A 23,123-nucleotide genomic window follows, 5' to 3' on the forward strand; every position below is an offset into this window, starting at 1 on the left:
ACTGATGGCGATGAGATGTGAGATTGAGGGCTTGTTAGTTTGAAGAATTGGGTGGGTATAGACACACAATGTAGCTACTTTACCAGATATACGGTAACAAACGAATGAAGAAATATCCAACCAGACGGGAAATGCGAGACCATCAACTACAAGGCGCATCACAGTCATGGGACACACAAGTAACCGCAGCACTACTCGAACACCCACGCCGCAATACTGAACATTGAAAAATCCACTGTTCCACTGTGAAATATGGAAAGTAAAATCATCTCCTCACTCCAAATCATAGATAGCATGGTCTAAAGCGGATCATAGGACTGCGGATAAGAAGAGTAAAATCCCAGGGGCACTGATTTTATGCAGTGGCAGCGGTGCAGGCTATTACAGTGGCGGAAGTTAAGTAAGTTACTTTCCCTGAAATACTGTAGAGTCATTGACGATGAAACAAACCTGATCTCTTCGTGTGGGCGTAATTAACACACAGCCTCGACAAATATCATTCCCAGAGTGTACATAGTTGTTTGCGGTTCACCCAAAACTGCTATGAACTGAGCACTTGGCAGTCGATTTCACTCATATACCTATTGTTCCTATGTTTGATAAAGCGTTGGCGAGTCAGTAAGGTACGTTCGTTCCAGATTCAGATAGTAAAGTGTGTGGTCCCCTCATCGGGATCCGAAACAGAAAAACTTGCGGGTGCCACTGATTGCAAACCTGAGACTCTCAGATGGTACCTCTATTCATGATCTTTGGACAACGGATCTCTACTTATCTGTAATACTCGACAACACATATCTTTTACTGCATTTGAACATGGTGTACGCATTGTGGCGATCACACACATGTGGCTTTGATGGCATCACATTGTACCTTAATCGTCCAATCCTGGAGGTACACAGGGACCTGCTAAGCATTTCCTTTGTTCCATAATAGCGCACCCGTATCCGGTCACATTTTGGACCTAGAGGCGCACCTATACGCAATTATAAACGCTGAATATCTCCATTTGTCGCAGATTACATCTTTTCTATATAGTCGAGCGCCTCGAGAGTGTCCTGTATCGCGTTTCATTGTATTCAATCCTATTCCTTCATCTACTTCTCTTTGCTAACACCTTTGAATCATCCTAATGTCTACACCAAACACTGACACGTATTTTACGTCCACCCTGCGCATGGTGGATGAGACTCGGAGTCCAATCTACACGCCTCCTTCAACTCCGACGCTTGAAATAACATCTAATGTGCGCTCTACGCATCCACTCAAAACGTTTTAAAACTTACCTTGTCTTCTTGCGACATAGATACGCCCATCTGACGACGTGGCCGTAAGAGTAAGCGAATTATTTCTTTTCCAGAAGCATTGGACGTTGATATTTAATCACAGGATGGGATTCTTGCGCTGATGACACATCATGATGTCAGTATCATATACTAGACGTTCTTAACACTTTCCTGATACAATTTCGATACCAGACACCCGAAAGTAAATCGACGGTCAGGATCATTCGATCTGCGTCTCAAAAGCTCGAGGGACAGGTTAGTATCTTATCCAGTCTCCGTGGTGACATTGATAGGTTGATCGCTGGCATCAGGAATCAGCTCTCAGCCCAATCATTGATAAGGTAAGCTTACTTGAAAACATGAACTACAAAACAATATATTAAATTAGAATCAGGAAAGCGAAAGGGCCCCAGTTCCCTGCTCTGCACAGAATATTCAGCAGCAGCATCGTGTAGCTGGACATACCGCCGTTCCGGGAGACACTGTAATCAGTGCCGCGCAAGTCGGAGATTCTGCGGAGATGTATGCGTTGAGATACGCGTATGAAAACCGTCTTCACGCTGTCAGCCTTGACCTCCACCAAACAAGAGGAGAGTTGGAGGATGTGAGGATGATGCTTGCTTCTTCTATGCTTGATTATGACAAGATGGTCACCAAATACCACGAGGTAACGCAAGCATCAATCCTAGAGCGCCAACAGACCGAGGCCCTACTCGAACAAGCAAAGGTTGAGCTGACTACAATTAAAGAAGCTTATCGGCAGGGGTGGAGCATGCATTTGCGGAACACTGGAGGTCCGAAGCGAAGATTCATAGCTTGGCAGTTGAGGTTGAAGAGGCAAGGAGGTTCATCGCGGAGCAAGCTAAGATCCAACATGGACTTGACATGCGCTTAAAGTCCGAGACTGTCTCTAGAGAGCAGACGGACAAGAATATCGACACAATGCGAAGATGCATGGAAGGTAAGCTAAATGTTTGTCACGGTGACGCAACCTTAACTTGTCGTGCTTTAAGATATCCTTGCTCAAGAAACACAACGGTTCTTAGAAGAACGTGCGACGGCGGCGACGGTCGGAGCCGTGATCGAGGAACTCAGTACCCAGCTTGATCATGGGAATTTTGGTAAAGCAGAAGAGCATCACTTCGAGGTCAAGGCTCAAGGAACAGAACCACCGCAAGGGGCGGCCGTGCACTCGCAAAATGGCTATCATACGGTGTTCCTCACACTTCGCAATCTCATTTTCCATCTTCAAGAACTTTGCACGCATATGAGAGGAAAGGGTTTAATCATTGACTTCTTAGGTTCATTGATTTCTACCTTGAGGACACGAAACGTGGACGGCGCAGGGAACCTAGTACGAGTATACCACCATTTTTTATTCATATCAATGGACTCATATCATAATTCTCAGGCCGATATGAGTGGTGTACAAACTGCGAGCGTACGATTGTCTGACACGACTCTGTACAACCGCCGTGAGACCCTCTCAAAGGCGCAGCAGGAGAGAAACGATGAACTGGCCCAACACAGATTGACGATTAAGGTGAAAAACTTTTAAACTTTCCTGACATTTATATCTTTGTCTAATCTTCTTCCGACAGTTGCCGTGCGCCGGGTTAAAGTCAATAACTAAACCATCCAGCATCTCGGTCAAAGGAGATGAGTTAAAGTGAGATGTGTATTCTCTCTCTTTCCCAGGTTCAGTGGGCCTTTCTTGTCATATGTTATACTGTATATGTAGTTATTGGTGTGCAACACCTCGTGGTTTGAGAAGTTGTATACACCATTTTTTAAAGAGCAATTTCATGATGTTATACCCCCTACGCGCTGCAGCCCTATGGTGCCGCACATGGATATGGGCCATGATAGTCACCTGAATAGGGGTAAATGTGCCTAATTAATCGTGCAAGTTAGCCAAATTCAATGTTTGTTAAAACTGCCACAGCTACGTACTAGTTGAAGCGACAAGCCTCCTTCCTTTGTTCTGAGAGTGGCGATCGTCTCGCTGTCACGGTGGATGTTTATGGCGTGAGATTTGTACATTTATGAGCGAGCCGCGCAATCATGCTGGCGCAATATTTTTGAGTAATTTGCATTTGTTTACCGCGCATTTGTTGCGAGGCTCACAATTCGACTCAGAGAGCTTAGCATATCTCCAGCGAGCCATAATATTTATTGAGCGAGCTCTTTAAAAGCCATCTTCAAAGGTGTACTTCCTTCGTGTCATTCATGCTATTTCACTCTACTGCACATAATTCTGTCTTTTGTCCGAGTTTCTGGAAGATATCCTTGTAGAATTTCTGTACATGGCATTCATTGCCGTATTGACGACTCACTTGTTTACTACCACTCAGATCATACTATTGATTCTTTGAGGCGAATGGCGAGCCGCGCAACAAATGCGTGGGAAACGACGGCAAGTATTGCGCATGATTGCGCAATGTACAAGTCTCACCCAGGGGGCATCCACCGGAGCTTACCGAGAACCTCCCTTGAGGTCAAGGGAGTGGCTGTGTTGCCGGGGCGGCAAACGCTGATGGTCACACTAATGTCACCATTACTGATCTGTGTGGAGACGTCTCAAAAGAGGGGAAGGACCTAGTGTAGACATATCTAACACAGCTTGACATATTCTGGATACTAAACTATGTCGTATTTCTTAAGCATCCTCAACAACCAGTACTAATGTCTTTGGGTCTCACCCCATAGGATGTTTGGCAACACAGCCACTTCCCACACTCATATCCCATCCTCCTAACGCATTGCATACCCACACCTGCACACAAAGCGAATGGGTACTTGTTTTTCTCATACTCCAACTGTAATTTTTAGCAAGGTAAACTGGAGACCGGAGACGAGATCATGGTGATAAGGGACATGTGCATATGGGATGTGTGTTATCAAGGTGCGTCGGTATTGTCACATACGTTGGGCTCGATCGTCCTACCGTCGTGCGCATACACGCTCGCCCTCCTTCAGATTATTTTTATGATGGTATGGACACGACATGGGACGGATCTACGGTCAGTAAAACTCACGAGTACATCCGACAGGGTTTGAGAAGGTGGTTGGATGCCTGGGTGGGTTGTGGCGAGCTGTTGTCGTTATGGAGGTCTGCGCAATCACGATTTCGTACTCAGAGGCTGCCACATAACGCTGGTCCTTCTATTGCCGCCTATTTACCTATGCCCATGCATACACTTATATCCACACCCTTTGTGACTCCACGCACACCGACGACAGCTCCAACACGCGGGGACGTAGACCATTGCGTGCCTCCCAGCTCAACTCATAAACAGGCTTTTTCCACCAAGAATTCCAGCTCTGCACGTCTTTATATCTTCCCCGCGTCGTCGTCGATCCAGCGCTGATATCTTGAACGCACCTCCTCTCCCTCACCCGACGCCCTCCCGCAACGTTAGTACTAACAATAGCATCAAACGCACACAGTACGTCAGCGAAAATGACACGTGCGCCTATCATTCTTCGTGTGCTTGGGCACCTTTACCATACAGTCAGTAGAGAATGAGAAGGACAAAGAGAATACGCGCGCTGGGTCCGTCAATTCATGGGCGTGACGTCAAGCTCGAATACGAGTCCGAGTTTTACACCGGCAGCTCTTCGTGGTGTTTCGGTCTGTTTCAATGATAGCAACAAGTGATAGGCTCTGACTCGGCTCTAGTAAATGATATCAAACCCCCGCTCCTATTGCTTCGGTCTCTTTTTGTTCGTTGAAGACGAGGATATCATTGCTAACCCGGACGACGATCAGATTTTCATTTCCACTCCGATCTTAGCGGTCGAGGGGTCCCGAAATTTAGGTGCAGGATGCGCTGCTTGTAATTTACTTGGACAAGGTTTCTGCGCATGCAGGTTGTACATGAGACATAGCTCGAACCGAGGGCAGTCGCTGGAAGAGGCCCAGATCGCTTAGGAGGACGAGGAGGATCGGAGGATGATGGAGGAAATCCGTAATATCATTCCAGCCCATATGGAAACCATGCGCCTACACCTATTTTGTTGGGTTGTTGTGCGTACGTCCTCAAACTTGATTTTCTTTTCGTACCGGGATTTGTAGTTGGTCTAGGACTGAGTCATTTAATCAAGTTTTATTTCCTTTGGCATAGGTTTAGATTGTACTGCTACAAGTCTGCGCTGCATAATGTGTATTTGTGTATAGTATATTCTAGTTAAGTTTGAGGTGAAACTGTTACTGTAAGCTTTCCACGATTTTCGAGAGAGGGAAGTACCAATTTTATCGCCGTCTCTATCTCGAGTTGTTGGTCGTAAACACTGAGATACTCCGCAGAGCCTGGATACCGCGCCAAGAGGTCTATGCCGTCTAAAAGAGGAAACCTATCCATGTTCAAGAGGTTGTCCAGCACTGACCATGCCTCAACCGGGCCAGCGGAGACGTCCTGTGCGGAGAAGAATATATGGTCCAAAATCAGTGTAAAACGTTGAAGGTTTCCCGGCCACGCTCGAAGAATCGTGTTCACGTGCCGCAGGTACAACCTGATCGGTAATGGCGCGATTGACTTTCGACCATCCGTGGGTCCGTAGCGCAAAGTTAAGTGGTTGATTTTTTTTAGCTTCGACGAATATATCAGTGTTGGTGTCAAAAAAAGTTGAAAAATATCTGTAGAACCGATATCATGAACGCGAAGAGCTTGACAGGATACGAAAATAACGTACCATTTGAATCAAATACAATGTACAAACTCTTTATCGACGGGAAATGTTTTACCAAAGAGTTGCATTCCTTGTTAATATCCCGAAATGTCCAAGAAGTCTGATCAATCCGTAGATACATCATCTCGAGGCAAGGTCCTTGAACGTTGATGCTTTCTTGAGATGCTGGATAGAGATTGCAAACAACCGGAATACTGGAGGCTTCAATCATCTGGAGACGTGGAAGTGAGAAACTGATGTTCGAAACCACAGTGCTTGCAGATCTGGATAAACCACAGTTAATAACCATCAAATTTGATATCGACGTATTTTTTAAGATGTCCCTGGGGAGATCTCGCACGTTGCAGAACCGAAGCGCTACCAACGTAGGAGATTGAATGGTATGGAGCAAGGATTGCAGAACACGAGAGGGCAAAGAAGAGAATGCCAGACCGTGAAACTCGAAGGTATGCACCCGAGCTTCTGAATGACGGAGGGAACCCAAAATAAATTCTATGCCTTGAATGCTTTCTTCACATAGAGTGGTTGCTGGAATGCCATAGAATGAAGTTGCTGGCGAAAACATTTGGAAACTTTGAATGTGGCTGAGTATGCCGAGTTTCACGTCTGGGAGATCAATAAGACTTCGAAGGTGTTTAATTCTTGAGAGAAACATCTCTTCATTGTCCCCCGAAAGGCGAACAGTTCTGAAAAGGTGCTGCTTCGCGCTCCACCTGAAGCTAGGCGAGACTTTGAGGCATGTGCGCAACGTTTCCGCGCATTCCGGCTTGAGGACAAACTGGTCGCTATAAGCGGCGATGGCGTCAATAATACAAGTTTGGATCTCGGGAGGGACCTTTTCTTCAGACATGGGCGTTTGACTCCATGTAAAGCATTATTTCCACATATAAGTAGTAGGTATGGCTTCTGTACATCTTGGCCTAACGTCCTGTCGACGATTTCATTATTCAAGAAGTAATTCAAGAAGTAAAAATGTTGTTGAACTGCAGCACTACAATTGCAAGGAACGTCAAATTTCGGATTATAAGCACTTGACCAGTCAATAGACATACGGTATGCCTGGTATGCCAAATTTGGCGCGCTTAGTTGGAACCGAATCATCAAAACCGTAAAGGTACATCTGAGATCTGAGATTTGGTCTAACATCATACAGTTTACGATGTGTCATATGCACATCTCAGCAGGTACGGTGAATCTTGATATGCGTTTTCTACATCATGGCATCTGTATTCCGCCCTGTACATATCTAAAGATCTGCGATTCATGAGCTTGCAGGATGTAGGTATAAGTAAAGCGCGCGACTTTGTCTGATAGATGCTGTTGCCTTCGAGTTCGCCTCTGTGTTTTTTTACTAATTTCATCTACTTTCCGGGTCGTTTCTCGCATACGTTTTTGAAATGCGTCTCTCCACATTTCTGGCCTTGGTATATGTAACTGTCGGTGCAAACTCCATCGTGCAGAGGGACGGCTATCCCCGTGAGTCCCTATCTCCTCACCTTATTTGTTCATTGCTAACACATACAAATATCATATGGGATGCTTCAATTTTGATGCACCAGCATGCTCCATTCCTTGCGTGACCAATGCCGACGTCGGAAAATGTATAACTATGACCGATACACATTGTCTTTGTACAGACCCTACTTTCGTGAACAACACGACTCTGTGTATTTACCAGGCCTGTTCCGGTCAGAGCCTTGAAGATGCGCTCGCGTTCTCGCGCAGTCTGTGCCTCAAAGTTGTACGTGTTACTCTTAATATTTTTTGGTTTTTGCGCTGACTGAGACACTGTCGTCTTGTCTTTGCAGGGCGTTACTCTTACCTCGTCAGTGACCAACCCAACAAGCACACCCTCTTCATCCATATCGAGCGCAATTTTATCCAGCTCTGCTGCAGCAACTTTTCACAGTGCAACCTCCAACACCATTATCAGCGCCACCCTCGCTGCTGGCCTCACAGTTCTACTTATCTAAATTCAATGATTCCATGGTTATCAATGACGTCTCGATTTTTTCCTTCAAGGTTACGTAGCTAGATTGTACGTATGTACACGGGCTTGGGCTCCGAACTCTCTAATATAACTCTATATGGATAAAATGTTGCAATCAAAATCTCACAAACAAAGCGATTAGGTTAGCATCATTTTGTTAATCAGCAAAACGTTTGCGAATAGAGGCTAGCTATAAACTACCATCAAACAAAGCACGTTGTGGAGGAATGTTGTAAATTAGCGACGCCAAACAACCCCAACTGACTCCACAGATTGTTGGCACCGGCGCGCTGCTTTCACTTTGTTGATGTATTCTTTCAAGGGAGGGAAGTCGAAGGAAGAAGGAAGTGTGTATATATTTAAATATTGCTTGTTATTTACTGTGCAACTATGTAATATGTTCAGACTCAAATTTCAAGTCAGTCAGACATTTCTCAGGATTAAAATGAATATCTAAATATGTCTAGCTCATGGTCAGTCAGCCGTTCTACTGCCAAGAATGATGTTTCCTAATAAGCGACTTATAAGTGTGTCACAATCACTGATGTTCAATTAAGAAAATGAAGTGCCATGGGGGCGTATCTAGATCCAGGTACCCTCGAATACAACAGTTGAAAATCTTGTTAATTAGGGCGCATCGTTAGGTTTATATCACACTCTGAAATGTACCTGGAAAAGCCGATCGACTGCTCGGGGAAGAGGCACAACTAAAGCTGACAACGACTCACTTTATCGAAGTAAGTGACCGCAGAAACAAGATTTAATAATTGACCAAACAACCAACCTTGTTCCAAAACCGTCCACGTACCTGTGAAATTGCCACTCGGCACTGTGACGCGACTTCTAACTTGAAGCCTTTCAAGAGCATACAATGCCTTCCATTCAGAGCATACGCAATTCACGCAAATCAACGGGGTATCACTATGAATCGCTTTGACCAGACGCTTTTTCCATCTATGGAAATTCGTCATCTAAATATAAAATCGAGCTAGGCGCCTCCTCACCGAACCTCACCCAACCATACTCGATTTTTATTCGCGTGATAGAAAACTCCTGTTATCTGCCTTCTGCCTCAATATGTCACACAGCGTCAATCGAAATCCTCTTTCGACGTCTTACGGCGCAGATTTCTCCCCCTCACAGTCTCCAAAGTTGTTAGGACCGCAGACACGCGTTAAGTCCGTTTTGTGTTAAAATACGTTAAATTCTGACGCGTTAAATACAGTTACGTCGTTCTAAGCGCGCAAAGGCGAGTAAATGCTGTTTGTCTGCGCCATTATATCTTTCTGATTTAACCACTATAGAGTTACAGACCCAATAAAAGATTGGAGGACAGGGACGCGTCTCAGATGCACCGGACCCAGTCTGCGGCCACATATCTTGTTGGTCAATCTGTTGAGAAACAAATAAGTTTCCCTGGTCCGTGTATTCCCAAGATATGTGTTGATATCTGACTCGTTATATTTGTGGCGGCTGTTTGATTGCAGAACGACAGTCGGATGTTACTTGACCACCAAGTGCCCGATAGTGTACAGTCAGTATCGCATAAGCAGGCGGACCTAATCCCGGAGACAGAGGTAAGAAAATTCTCTGCCTTCCTCTGTGTTCTCACTGTTGACGTGTTTAGTCCCAGATTAATGAATTAAACCAACTACATGTCAGTTGTCGAGACATGCATAATGGGCCGTGTGCTGGCCTTCAAGACATAAGACGCGACTACGAGAAGCATATTAATGCTATTAATCATTACCGTGAAATTGAGAGAAAGGAATTGAACGAGACAAAGATGATGCTCACTTCTTCCATGCTAGACTATGCAACACTGCTCTCCGAATTCCAACAGGCGCAAGATGCATCAGACTCCCAGAATCAATACTTTCAAACAATTATCCATAAATTGTCGACTGAGCTAGATGCGACAAAGGCTACCTATTGGAAAGACGTCCAGTCTATTCTTCTTGATTACCAAAGGTCCGAGGCAAAGCTTTGTATAATGCACGACGAGGCGATTGCAGCGCAGAGGACCCTTGAAGAGCGGACTAAAACCCTAAATGAGCTGGAAATTCTCTTGGAATATGAGGGAGCAGCTCGTGAGCAGCTCGACGAAGACCTTGCTTATGCACAAAATGCTCTGGCCAGTGAGTGTGAGGTTACTGCTCAGACTCCGGCTAACCAAGGCTGTATTTCAGGCACCCTTGCTTGCGAATTGCGCCAGTCCGAAGCCCAACAATCTAGAGAACGATTAGTCGAGGATTTTATTACAAGGCTAATCGCCCAGATTTCCGATGCTACGCACGTTGATCAATGTGACATCTTGTCGCACCAAACCCCCGAGGCAATCGATGTTCTAGCAAGGTATCGTACGTTGGCGGCAATTATTGGAGAATTTTCGACGGTTATTGAAACAAACAAGGGATTGACTACGATGATGTAGATTAACATCAGCGGCTCTTATAGAAGTTTGTAACGTTGAAGTGTGTATTGGTTGGAAAAAGAGATAGATTATATTGTACCGGTATTGAACGATTCCAACATAATTCTAGATTACAATCCAAGATGAAAGGACTTGCATCTCAAAATTGCGAGCACGAAAGCACAGAACAAAAGTGGATACCCAATCGGCTTGCTGAGAATGTTTCCGCGATTGAGGACAAAGGTGAGCGCATCCATGAAGGTGTGTAATTTTCTAGTGATTCAGGCGGGTCTGATATTTGCCTTTCCAAGCTCTTTGTATCGAATGTGTAAAAATTGCGCACGCGCAATGCGCTGGAGTGAAGAGATTACTCTGATTCAAGAAGAAATGAGACATACGCCGGCATTCCTGGAATGGCAGGCCGACTGGTGGAAAGGCCATGGACAAAAACTGGATCACGTCGATTCCGTTACTATGGAAGGAATGAGTGCTTATTGCCAACGTCAAGCAGCACTGAGATAAGGCTTGCGGGACCGTTTTAAAGAGAATTGGAAAGATGTTGAAACGTGGGTCAATTGGGGAAACGAAAAGGCTACATCGGGTGATCTCGATACTGATGATTTACAACCTATTGAACCCAGTAGTTTACTAGACTAATTTGCATCTGGGCGCCCCCAGTCGACAATGTGTATTCATACCTGTAGTGATAATGTAAATGCGAACAAAGGTGACCCCAGAAGAGTAATAAGAGCAATGTGATTGTCAAAAGGGAAGCATGAGCAGCCCAGTGTATGCCCAGGCATGAGTATTTCTAGGCTGCCATTGCGAGAAAGGGTGGGGACATTCAAAAAGAAGAGTAGTGACGCACCCAGAACCCAATATGATACCTTTTCCCAATGCTTGCCTATCTATCCTCCGAGTTGTCACTCCTTGCGATAGGAATGTGGCTGGTGGATGGCGTCGAAAAAGCGGCAACAGAGAGCACTCGATGAGGGGTGAGAGACAGGTGGCGACAAGGGTGCTGACGCGTTGGAACGGGTAGTCACGTCACCACAATCACACGTGGGGGTCCCGCCTTGGCCTTGGCACTAATCCCGCCATTGCCCTAGATTGGAATGAGTGCATGCGCCGTATAGCGGTCGTTGAGCAGTCGGTAATGTACAATGGCGGGATTTGAAAGCTGAGTTTACGCTGCATATGCAGGTGGATGTCCTTGTTGAACAGCACACCCTTGAACACAAGCGAATCATCGATGTGTCGCCATTGGAATCCGCCCAACTTGCGCGTACTTCTTTTTGTTGTCACCCGACGCGTAATGCCCGCAGGCAAATTTCTCCATTGTTTCACAAGTTTGGTTCCAACGGAGGGGAATCATCTCGACGCCTGAGGAAGTTGAAAGAGTAATTGAAATGTTTAATGGTGTGGATGGCAGACGGAGAGGTGGAGGATTATGTCGAGATCATTACAATCACAACTGGATGGATATCGGGAATGAGGAGTGAGAACAAATACACTAAAAATTCATTGGCTGTGTCGGAGGGGTTTTTTGTTGAGAAAAAAAGGAAACTCACCGAAGGGGGCGCTCGACAATGATCTCACGCACAATCAATTTGCTCTCATTCTTCAGGTTTTCCTGGTTTACTATTATGGCATTGTCAGTGGATGGGTAATAAAAGGAGGAACACGCACAAGATGCCGCCCATGAGGTGGAGTCGAGCATTTCTCTGGGACTCAGGCATTTCCTCACAACGTCGGGTACTAGTGACATCCCAAATTAACACTGGTATTGTATAACACCCATCATGTTTGCATCCAGCTGGCTTCCATTGAAGATGAAGAATGTTGACGCACATTGGCTGGAGTGATCTTCGAGATCTGTGCGTCATCTTTCCCAACAAAGTTCATAGCTGTCTCGACAAGCACCTCGATACTGCTGCATCAAGTTTTTTCCTTCAAGCTTTCGCTCTGAGATGGTGTGCTTCATTAGTGCCAGATAGTCGGCACGGGGGTAAGGATTATCGCAAGTCGAAGAAGACGGTGTTGGGTGGCCAGTTTTGTATGTTGCCTAGAGAAGAAAGCTGATAGGCCGAATTACATGATTTCTGGACTCTGGCTGAACAATCCGTCGGAAGTGCAAGGAAGGATCGGTATATACGAAGTAATAAGAGATCATGGGCGTGTTGTAGGTAGGCGGCCTGACTGGGGACGTAATCGAGATGGGCATTGAATGGAAAGGTGGCTTTTGTTTAACGTTGTGGAATTCCTGTTAAAATGAGCAACAAAGAGGGCGGCTGACGCAGAAGAAGATGCAGATATTGGTGATTCAGGTGGCGGAGGCGGTAACGCACGTCTGGGTGCAGGTGTTCTACCGCTGCCGTTGCTGCTACGCGGGCGCAATGCTGCCCCGGATGTAGACGCAGATGTCAACGAAGAGGGTCCATCAGGTAGAGGTAATAATGGCAAGGGTGAGTTGGAGCGGGCATGTGAATTAGTTTGAATAGTTGACGTAGGTGTAAATGTAGACGATGAAATTTGAGCTAGAGTTGTAGATTGTGCAGTATTAGCAGTAGTACCAATGTTCGTGTTTGTGTTCGTGTCCGTGTTCGTGTCGCTAGGTGCGGCGTTGTTAAGAGAACCTCCAGCTTTGCCATCATAGAGATCATTAATATCCCCCTCCTTCTCCCCCTCATCTCCCTGATCGCCGTGCTGCACTTGGATTAACGTATCTTCCACTTTTCCACCCAAAGAAAAGGCTACCTCCGTCGCCGGGAGTATAGCAGGAGGAGATGACAATAAGACTGGAGTCGGAGAGGGCGATGGGGATGGCAGCGCTAGTAAAACTCTAAGGGAGTCCTCCCTCCACCCTCACCTGTCCCAACAGGCGAACGACCACCCCCTCCATATCCCGACCCAGAAGCAGAGCCAGACTCTGAATCATAACCAGTGACCAACTCATCCCCACCAGTGCCCCGGGAGAGCTCAGCGCCAAGCATTGGCTGGGACATATATGGCTTGTAAGTATAGTTCAGGCCCTCTGCCGTGCGCGAGAACTGCGCATACGGGTCATTCTTGATGTTGCTCCTCCGCCTTTGTTGTTTATCGTAGTCTTCAGTATCAGAGATAATGCCGTCGATATTTCCACTCCCGTTGGACGCAGCAGTACCCGTGCTCCGCATGCGCGAGTGCAGATGGGCCTGCGTGTCGAGCGAGTGCGAGAGGCCGTGCGTGGGCCGCGGTCTGGAGGTGAAATGGGGGTTGGAGGTGGACTTGGTGCTGTCCGCATCATCTTGCGACTGAGAGTGGAAGTGAATGCGGGGTGTGGAAAGCTTCCTGCGGTTCGGTATCCGAATGATGCCCTTGAGTGACGAGATCGTTTGGGAAAAGGAAAGCTTGTTCGTATGTGTGCTGCAGCCACGGGTCTACACAAGCAACATAGCAGTTATAAAGAGTAAGTACAAAGACAAAGTTGAACGCAACGATCGGTGCATGTGCAAATAACGGTTGGGAAAAAGTGACTGACCTTGTTCTGAGAGCGTCCGTTATGAGCGCTAGGCACAGGCGACACCACAGGCTGTATCGCTGAGACCTCCATGTACAGGTTATGTTGAAGGGGGTCGTGGGCTCGTTTGAGCGATTGTTGTTTGTTTCGACGTTCAAGACGAAAGCAGTCAAAAGGCCAAAGCAAGCCGAATGACGCAAATGAAACAATCAACTGCTTTCTGAATGCAGGTGCAGCGAAGCCGGGGAGCTCACGATGTAATGTGGGAATCGGGGGAATGGGGGATCAGGAATGTATATGGCAGTTCAGAATTGGTTTAGAACAAGCACGCCTCGAGGTTGGCGCAGATAGGGCACCCGCGCGGACTTTGTCTCTGTCGAAAATAAACTGATTGGATTAAAGCAAAATTAGCACTGGAAACCAAACCTGGAGCACTTGAATACAGTACTTGCAGAACGCAATGTGTGAACCAAGGTTCAACTCACCTTGTAGCCCGTGTGGGGACGCCGACTGTGCCTCCTCCGCTGACTCAACCGCGCAGAATGACAAAGACGTGTGATAATCGGTGGGCGAAAGGTGGGTCGCTGGTTGAGATGAAAGAAAAGGAGAAAACGAACGCTCGTTACGCGGTCTTTGCGGTGGTGGTCGGTCAGCTTCAAGATATAAGCAGGGTCTTGAAGCAAAAGGACGCACAAAAGTACAATTCCGAGCAATTATTGCAGAATCGGCACGGATCCAGGGTGAGAAGCGGGCGTCCTTTCTCTAACATACAAAATACAAAACACAGCCGGTGATGGCCCCGATCAGAGAGGACTTGTGCCCAACGCGCATTTTCCATTTTGAAACTCAGTCAACGCCGACTTCCCTTTCCTGCCATTTCGCCCGCAACCACTACTTTAACAACAACTGCGTTTCATATGTTTTATGTCTTTCTCCTCCAGAAAACACAGTGCTCGCGCATGGATCCTCCCCGCCTTTTGGTGACATCACCCAGATAATGACGGGCAGAGTCGTGCATTCATCGGAACACTTCCAAGCCTAGTACAATCAACATACCGCATCTCCAGGGATATGACCAGTGAATGAACAAGTTTCCTGCGTAAAAGGGCTTCTGGTTCATCCAATCGCCATTGCACAAATTGAATTATAGCTCAATGGACATACCTTGGACCTGCATCAACCCTTTGCCTGCCCCACCTATTTCTCTTCCATTCTGCACCTATAACCCAGTAAAATTATATCATAACATCAAAACGAGTTGAAGGGCTATGCGGCTCAACAATCCTTCCATGCCGTCTTGAGCCTGTTGTCATTTACGACCTCAATACCCACCCGACCAAGGTAAGTAAGAAGCCGTCGTCACAGATCAGTTATCTAGCTATTGATGCCATTGGCCATTTACCCCCTTCAATCCCACTCCTCCGCAGCTCAACGGCTGTGTGGCACATAGGCGAATTCGTTCACAAAAAAAGACAAGACCGTAAGGTGAAAACCAAGTATATAATTAATGAAATTCATACAATCGACGAAACCATTGAATATCAAAACAAAACGAGCGTGTAATTTACCACATACGAACAAAAGATGACCAGATCAAAGCCTAAAGGACTACGGGTAGAAAGAATGAAACACTAGATCGAGAAATACCTAGCGAATGAATACAGTTAATGTTGATGTACGTCCCACCGTCGCCTCCATCCGCTCCAGTTTCTACTTCTACCACATCCTGGATAAAACAACCTCCAGAAGCCGGCTGCTTTGTTGTGGTAGCAGGTTCCTGGGAGTCTTAATGTGCTTGTTCTCTGGTCACTTGGACGTCAAAAAGAACAGCATTCTTTTCCTCAGGCTTCTCGTTTCCATACTTCTTATCCTTATGCCTCCAAGGTTTCAAGTCCGGTTTTTGGTCGTCAGGCTCCGAGCCGTCGCCTTTCTTGCCGGGGTGACGATATTTTCTACGCTTAGACTCAATGTTCTTCTGACGTGTCATCCGCGGCATAAGAGACATTCCATCCATAATTCCTACATCGTTGAGCGTACTTTTGAGTGCAGCGTTGCCTTTTGAGTCATCTCTCTGTTCGACGATGGGACGCCATGAGAATTTATGACATGGAGGCGAGGCAGAAGACTCGTCGTCATATCCTCCTCCTCCTACTTTGTTGGAGGCCGGTACTTGAAAATAGAATCTACCGTCAGCAACGGTGTTTATGCTTTTCCCAGTTCATATCATATCTTTTGCACGTTCGGCTGTTCTACCCCGAAGAATATTTGGAGCGCCGAGTGCTTGGATGACTCCAGCACTCAGTATTTGAAGAATATAGAGCGACAAGGTGAAAAAGGAATGTTTAAACATATTGCTGATCAAGTACGGTGTCAAGGAGTGTAATGATTGAAAGAGCGCTGGAAGACCTTGGGATACTGGAATAAGGAGAGAGTAGCGTTGACCGCAATTTTATAGTTTTCAAGAGTTGTACCATATCCTCTGGACCCGAAGGACTGTCCCAAGTTATGGCGTCCACCCCTGTACTAAAGGACTAATAGCCATCATTTATTCTGAAAAGAATAGAAACTACATATCAGATAGCATATGGTTTTACAGATAAATGGAATTCAACATTAAAGAAAAAACGCTCTATTTCATTGAAACAATGTATTAGAAACAAGTCGCGGTCAAGCATTGCTCGAAAATAATGTGCAGAATTCCCTCGAGTTCGGCTAATTTAGCTTTAAGACGCTTTACTTGGGCGTTTATCGTTTGAATTTGTATTTATGACGCCTGACGCAATGCTTTGAATTGAAGAACCACATTATCAGGTGGACATTTATTGTGCTTGACGTTTTGCAGGCCCATGGTTTCGTCGGGTATCCTATTTGAAAATCAAATAATCCAAGTTTACTACATAAGTCACAATTGAAGAAGAAAATCTGAGCTATTTCCTTACGCTTGACTTTGAAATGGTGACCTCGAACACAGTGAAACCGGGCAACAACCCTAAACCTGTATATGATTGGCGACTTCGACCATTTAGCTTTGCCCGAGTCATGTGGGCTTCAAACATCAGGGTAGTTTGTGTAGAGATATTTGCCAATCCAGATTAACAATTAAATGACAGTTTATCCAAATTTCATTTTCCGAGTTCTACGACATTCCGTTTGAAACTTTCAAAAGTTACCTGGGACCGCAAGTTTGGGGGTATATTAATAGATTTTTTATCCAATAAGTCCGACAGTGTCCCTTACAAATGTTATAAGATGTTTGAATCCAAGACTAGTCCACCCAGCTCAATTAACATCCTCATCCTCATCCACAATCTCGATAGCTACACACCAAAACATCCTTCCCCATGGCTCCTTTCCGTTCCTATCTTCTCCTCCTTCCTCCTTCCGCACCCGCTCACAACAAACAAACCGAACCGGCTGTCCATCCCAATACTTCATCAAGTCAAAAGACAATCCCCCGGGCAGTTGCAGGAGCTAACGTCGGCGCAAAACTGATAAACCCATAACAAAAATCGGTCGTGATCACATCCTCCGGGCCGAAGACCTGCCGGCGGGCTTTTTGCGCAAAGTAGCTGCGCCGCTGCGACGCTGTCTAAAGCGTCTGCAGTTTCCGCTCACGCTTCATATGGCGTTCTCCTTGCTCGGACGACGAAGAAGAGCCGGTGCTAAGCGTACTCCGCGCACGCTTTGGTTTGACTTTGCGCATGGCGGATTTGACAGAGAAGCTCAAGCCGCCGGTTGAGGATCCCTTCGAGCTGGATCTGGCGGTCGATAGGGGACTCGGGCTTACCGGTGCAACGTTGTCGGAGGAGGAGGACGCAGAGCGGAATGATGTTCCTGATGAGCTGGATGCAGAATCTCCCTCATCAAGCTCATCAGAGAGGGCAAGGTACAGCCCAGAGTTCCTGTCTTGGATGGACTGGTTTGCTGAGAAGGGGGGTAGCATACATGAGGAGGAAGAAGGTGGAATCCTCGTGTGCATGAAATGAGGCATGGTCGATATTAGTGGTGAAAGTGCCCATGGCTTGGTGGAAGATGTGAGGTCGTGTTTGAGAGTTGGGTCGATGTAGCTATAGAAATGGAGATCAGTTGAAGTTAAAAATATAGAGATGGAGAGAGATGGAGAGAAAAATAAAATGAGCGTACTGCATGAATTTAAGTACCGCGCTTGTTCCCCATGGTAATTTGAGAGGCCTATCGAATGTGTTTCCGAATAAAATGTCGTCCGCTGAATAGAGTACGAGGAACCGGCCTTCACACCACCCAACGTAAAATAACACCGAAAGTCAGCACACGGAATCACACGAATAACCCTTCCCCTTCTCGCGACTCGAACATCGTGCAAATTCGAAATACCAAAAATAGGCAAACCAAACTCACCTCGGACAACGATACTCCATGTAACACCGCCGCGATCTTCTCTCTTGAAATATTCAGACTCGTGTACTTTTCCCTGTTCGTCCGTCATGCCCTGAATCTGCGCTACCAATTCACCTTCAAACAAATCGGAGCGGATAGGGTGTGAATGTGGAGTGTTGACGAGGTGTGTTATGGGAACCATCGAGGAAGGAGATGTACCTGCAAGGACCCGGAGTCGAGGAGCCATTAGAGTATCAACTATGTGGGGTTAGGTTAAAGGATTGAAGTAGCCGTCGATGCGGAAACGGTGAGCGTCTACAATTTTGTGTGGACGCCCGCGATGTGTTAATAGTACTGGAATGATATGGCGCTCCTGGCGGGTAGGTGTACCGGGTGTGAAAGGGGACGTAGACGGTGAAATATCCACAGTTATGATCGGTTATGTATGTATGTGTACCAGTGCAAATGAGGCTCCCCAGTCTACCACCCCAATTTGTATTGAGGCTGAAGAGCGTTTTGGATATCGTCGTCAACTGGAATCGAAAGGCCAGTAGCGGCACACAAGAAGACAATCCCAAAGATGGCGACAAAGAACAAAGGTGAGTCAAAGTGCGACAGAAGGGACGGTGTCAGACGGTCGCTGCAGAATTGCACAGACAAAAAATTCACGAATGAGCAAAACTGCAAGCCGTTGCAGACAAGATAGAATGGTTTTTTCTCCTCGTCGGACATGCTTTTCCATACTTTTCCGGCTTGCTTGCTGAGCTCGTGTTGCTGGACCTCCCTGGGTGCGCGCATACAATTGACATACCACGAGAATGCATTGGCGTTTGGGTGCGGTATGGGTGGTGATGAGTTCATGCACTAAAATATAGAGCGGGTCTGTAGGGTGTAGCTTTGGACGTTTATTTTGAAGCACAAACAAAAAAGAGACTCACTCATAACAAATACGGGGGCCTGCGGGATGACAATAAATTGTATCACGCACTATTCTGAAGAAACGTGTCCCTTCAAATCAATCCACATTGTATAGCTGAGAGTGCCAGTGTTAGCAAAATATCACTGTACAAGAAAAGTTATAAATCCATCTCCTTCCACTGTTTACCGGAAGTCAAAAAATCAAGTTATATGCTATGTACTTAGTGAAAACGTTACCTTCGACTTCAAGAAAAAGGAAAATAGATACACGTAGACCTTTAAGACAATGATAAGGAGTTGAAATGGATACACTCAGATTGTGTTATGTCGCTACGAAACTCACTGAAAAAGCGACTCACCACTCACTATACCTTGGCATTGATTAATAAGCGGTCACTTCTCAGTGAGTCACTTACTGTTGAGTGACTCACTAAGTGACTTATATATAATACATTTTATGAATTTGAAAATATTCTTTTGCACAAAAAATATCGGCAGAATATATGATTGAAAATTCTCCAAAATACTTGACAGAAACATAACGTATATCTAATTTAAAAGTTGTGACAAAAGCGTCACGAATTTATCTAAAAAATACGAATCAATATTCTTTTTATATACTATTACATATATTAGTACAAAATATCACCAGTAAAGTCGAAAATTATAGGTTGAAAATACATTTTGTATATGATACTTTTTTTGAGGCAATATATAAAACATATTTGGCAACAAAATATCAATTTTTAAACACGAAACATGTTTCTAATTCGTATATTTTCGTCATATACGGATAGCTGCCAGCAGTGTTAGCACAGTTGAACGTCGATTTATATATTCGAGCGTCGGACCTTTTCTGGAACGAGTCAGAAATTTGATGACGTGCTATTACCACGGAATCAAGTGAAAAAGTTGCAAAGAGTTCAACGTTCACAGTTCGGTTCTCGAGTGACTTTAAATCTTGATTTAACTCAATCCTTCTTGTCACGATTGTTTACAGATTTTGAAGAACCACGGACGAATCGTTGGTATTAGCCCCTGACGCTAAAAATAAATTGAACAGTCCGTGCTCTTCGTCTGTGGATATACATGATGTTAGACTGTTGAAGCTAGAAAGCTATAAAGACTTGATGGCTTTTGAAAGATGCTGAATTGGTATAGTTTGCCCTTGGCCGTCCTTGGATGAGGTTCGTCTAGACTGGAAAAACGACTGGCCAACGAGAGTATTAGGTGATCACTCCCATACTTTATGATCATGACCGTGATGGGTTGAGTAATTGTAGTGCGTGGTTTGGTATCTTCTACGGGAAGAAGATTCATGGAGCGTCCAATGCAACCGGCATAATCTCTAAATATCGCATAGTATAAAGGAGGAGGGAGTTGAATGCGATTGCACGCTCAATAATTATGATCTGGGGATTGGTCGTAGTTCTTTCTCGGCCACATGATTATCTTCTATACCTGCGTGCTTGGCCCATAAATTTTTTTGCTCTTCTTTTGAAAGCCCCATTCTACCCCGCCAATGAGAGAGAAATGTTGGAGGAGCAGTTGAATCCAAAGGTTTAACGCCCTTTCTAAGCGATTCGAGTGCTTGATTAATGAGTGAAGGAGCGTCGTCGGGTTTGACTATTCCAAGCCTTCGAACCACGTTCAATTTGACAATTTGACGTTATATACAGGCAAGACGTACCATTCACCCTGTGGGTATATCAGTACGTTCGCTGCATATCTGCATATGGAGTCGTTATTTTTGTTAGGTGAATGAAAAATTGCAAAGCTCACTTGTGTCCACCAACATGGCCTACTTCCCCAATCCTGATATTGCGAGCGATAGGTTCCCTTTGCCGAGCATCGTTCACCGCTTTTACCAAAGCATTATACACCTGTTTTCCGCGCTCTCCACACCGACAGTCACGGACACCATGAGTACATACATAAATATGTATATCTGAACCCCCTTTCTCTCCCTCGGTAAGCAGTGAAGGCCCTTGGAGGTGTGTCTTGATGGTATCTTCGACCTGGTCAATGTTCTCAAGCGAGACATCGGGAATTTCAAGCTTTCCGCCTAGACGTGAAAATACAGTCGCTGGTTGTAGCCCTTTCTCGATCATCTGTGGAGCTGATCCGTCGTTGAACCAGGAGAAATTCACGATACCACCCCACCTCGTTGCACGCGCCTGTAGCTCGAGGGATACTGATGTTTTCTGAACCTTTGGAAATAGTTCTGGAGACTGCGACGCGTGTAGAAAAATGTAACATTGATGCTCTGGAGCTGTTCCTTCTAGCCTTCCTTCATAATACTCCGGTGGTTTGGAAATTTCGGTTCTTCTCGTTAGAAATGTTCGACAGTGTCGCATAGTTGGTTTACGGGGTCTACCGAGTATACAGGAGAGCATGACTTAGTTCTATAATCCTGCTAGAAGTATCCAGCTGGAATTTGAAGGCGAAAAATGGGGGTGGGGTATATAAAGGAAACATATCGGCTGAAGACGTGCGCGTCACTTGGGCACATAACTTAGTACTGCTTAGTCATACTGTATTCGACATCCGTTGATCCGGTAACGGCATCCATCATGTACGATTGTGGTCCTACTGTGAATGGAACTTATTTTTTTCACTGTTCGAGGTAGAATCAGGGTGCGGTTACATATTTTAAGCAGATTGTGAACCTAATAGTTACTGAAAGTGGGATAATGGATATTAACCTGAACGCACTTCCCACCTCTCGTTAAAAGTCCGATAAGAGCTGACGTCAGACTTCAGCAGAAGTTCAACTTCCGACATCCAATCCATACCAAATCCATATCAGTGTCTATGAAACATCTTTTTCCCTTAAGATTGTGTTTATATCTGATTCTGAGTGTAAGTGGTGATCCAAATTTGATTGATTTCGATAATGAGTGACATTTTCACTTTCAGAAGTAGAACTGCGTAAATTGCCTCGGTGAACCCGTCGTTTCTCGAAATTTCTGGGAGGCGCTGGCATTTGCCGATGCATTTCTAGCATGCTCGAGCGACTTTGTAGAAGATGACTTCACCATGGCCACGCACGCAAGCACCTTGCGATTATAAAAGGGGGATCCAGCCCGAGCATCCCTCAGAACACACCAAAGAACACCAAGTCATAACAACCCTTGCCATCCTCTCTTCAAACCTCAATCACATCTTCTAATTTCAACTTTACCCCTTCCCTCATCAAAATGTCAAGCGTTTTCTTCTATGAGCCTTACTACGACATCGACCGCTTTTTCGAGGAAGCATTCTCTGGGCCCTTTTTGCGGCAGAGACAGAGCTCCAACAATGGTGGCCAGAAGAACGTTGACGGCGCCGTGAGGTCGCTCAAGCCAAAGTATGTATTACTTTGATTTTATACGTGTTCAGTACCCGATTTTGACATACGTTTTTTAGAATGGACCTCCATGAGGACAACGAGAAGAACCTCGTCACCGCTTCATTCGAATTTCCTGGAGTAACAAAGGATGACATTCAAATCGAAATGCATAACGGCAAGCTCACGGTCTCGGCTGAAACGAAGCAGTCCACTGAGCACGATGAGAACGGTTATGCTGTCCGAGAGCGACGATTTGGAAAATACTCCAGGACGTTACAACTGCCCCAGGGTGTAAAGGTATGTCGTTTTTCAGTGTCTTCTGTTAATCTGGAGACAGTTGCTTACATTTTTGCAGGATGAACAGGTTACTGCTGCAATGAACAATGGGATCCTCACCATCACCTTCCCCAAGTCAACACCAGACCTAGCGCCCAAAAAAATCACCATATCATAGGCAGACTGTTTGGCGCATTGAATCCGCCTTGTTAGTATACAATGTAGCATAGTATTCTTTCATTTCCTCTTTCGTTGCACTGTAACATTACAATCAATTCATAGTACTTTTCCTAATATCCTTCAAGTAATTGATGGTCCCATGAAGACAAGATTCGCTTGGAAAGCTGGACTACCGTGATTATGAA

General features: G+C 45.6%; 6 protein-coding genes across 6 annotated transcripts; 3 read left to right on the forward strand and 3 right to left on the reverse strand.

Annotated features, from left to right (window-relative positions):
- Positions 1–1,129: 1,129 nt before the first annotated feature.
- Positions 1,130–2,956, forward strand: JR316_0011656 (uncharacterized protein; the record flags this gene model as incomplete). The annotated part of the gene is made up of 10 exons (XM_047897302.1): positions 1,130–1,243; positions 1,304–1,333; positions 1,387–1,419; positions 1,476–1,538; positions 1,595–1,624; positions 1,672–2,077; positions 2,107–2,244; positions 2,297–2,637; positions 2,695–2,826; positions 2,885–2,956. 10 exons carry the CDS (start codon positions 1,130–1,132, stop codon positions 2,954–2,956), a joined length of 1,359 nt encoding a protein of 452 aa, XP_047743711.1.
- Positions 2,957–9,637: 6,681 nt separating this feature from the next.
- On the forward strand, positions 9,638–10,399 carry JR316_0011657 (uncharacterized protein; the record flags this gene model as incomplete). Its single annotated transcript, XM_047897303.1, has 1 exon — positions 9,638–10,399. One exon carries the CDS (start codon positions 9,638–9,640, stop codon positions 10,397–10,399), a length of 762 nt encoding a protein of 253 aa, XP_047743712.1.
- A 2,225-nt stretch (positions 10,400–12,624) lies between these two features.
- Positions 12,625–13,970, reverse strand: JR316_0011658 (uncharacterized protein; the record flags this gene model as incomplete). Its single annotated transcript, XM_047897304.1, has 4 exons — positions 12,625–12,641; positions 12,727–13,209; positions 13,248–13,797; positions 13,899–13,970. 4 exons carry the CDS (start codon positions 13,968–13,970, stop codon positions 12,625–12,627), a joined length of 1,122 nt encoding a protein of 373 aa, XP_047743713.1.
- Positions 13,971–17,466: 3,496 nt separating this feature from the next.
- JR316_0011659 (UPF0590 protein) lies at positions 17,467–18,480 on the reverse strand (the record flags this gene model as incomplete). Its single annotated transcript, XM_047897305.1, has 4 exons — positions 17,467–17,622; positions 17,665–17,944; positions 18,021–18,126; positions 18,255–18,480. 4 exons carry the CDS (start codon positions 18,478–18,480, stop codon positions 17,467–17,469), a joined length of 768 nt encoding a protein of 255 aa, XP_047743714.1.
- Positions 18,481–20,556: 2,076 nt separating this feature from the next.
- Positions 20,557–21,508, reverse strand: JR316_0011660 (Altered inheritance of mitochondria protein 32; the record flags this gene model as incomplete). The annotated part of the gene is made up of 3 exons (XM_047897306.1): positions 20,557–20,788; positions 20,842–20,880; positions 20,934–21,508. The coding sequence occupies 3 exons, from the start codon at positions 21,506–21,508 to the stop codon at positions 20,557–20,559; spliced, it is 846 nt and encodes a 281-aa protein (XP_047743715.1).
- Positions 21,509–22,351: 843 nt separating this feature from the next.
- Positions 22,352–22,936, forward strand: JR316_0011661 (Heat shock protein 16; the record flags this gene model as incomplete). The annotated part of the gene is made up of 3 exons (XM_047897307.1): positions 22,352–22,500; positions 22,560–22,779; positions 22,838–22,936. 3 exons carry the CDS (start codon positions 22,352–22,354, stop codon positions 22,934–22,936), a joined length of 468 nt encoding a protein of 155 aa, XP_047743716.1.
- Positions 22,937–23,123: the final 187 nt, after the last annotated feature.

This window comes from Psilocybe cubensis, chromosome 11, assembly GCF_017499595.1.
Source record: "Psilocybe cubensis strain MGC-MH-2018 chromosome 11, whole genome shotgun sequence".
Lineage (NCBI taxonomy): Eukaryota > Fungi > Basidiomycota > Agaricomycetes > Agaricales > Agrocybaceae > Psilocybe > Psilocybe cubensis.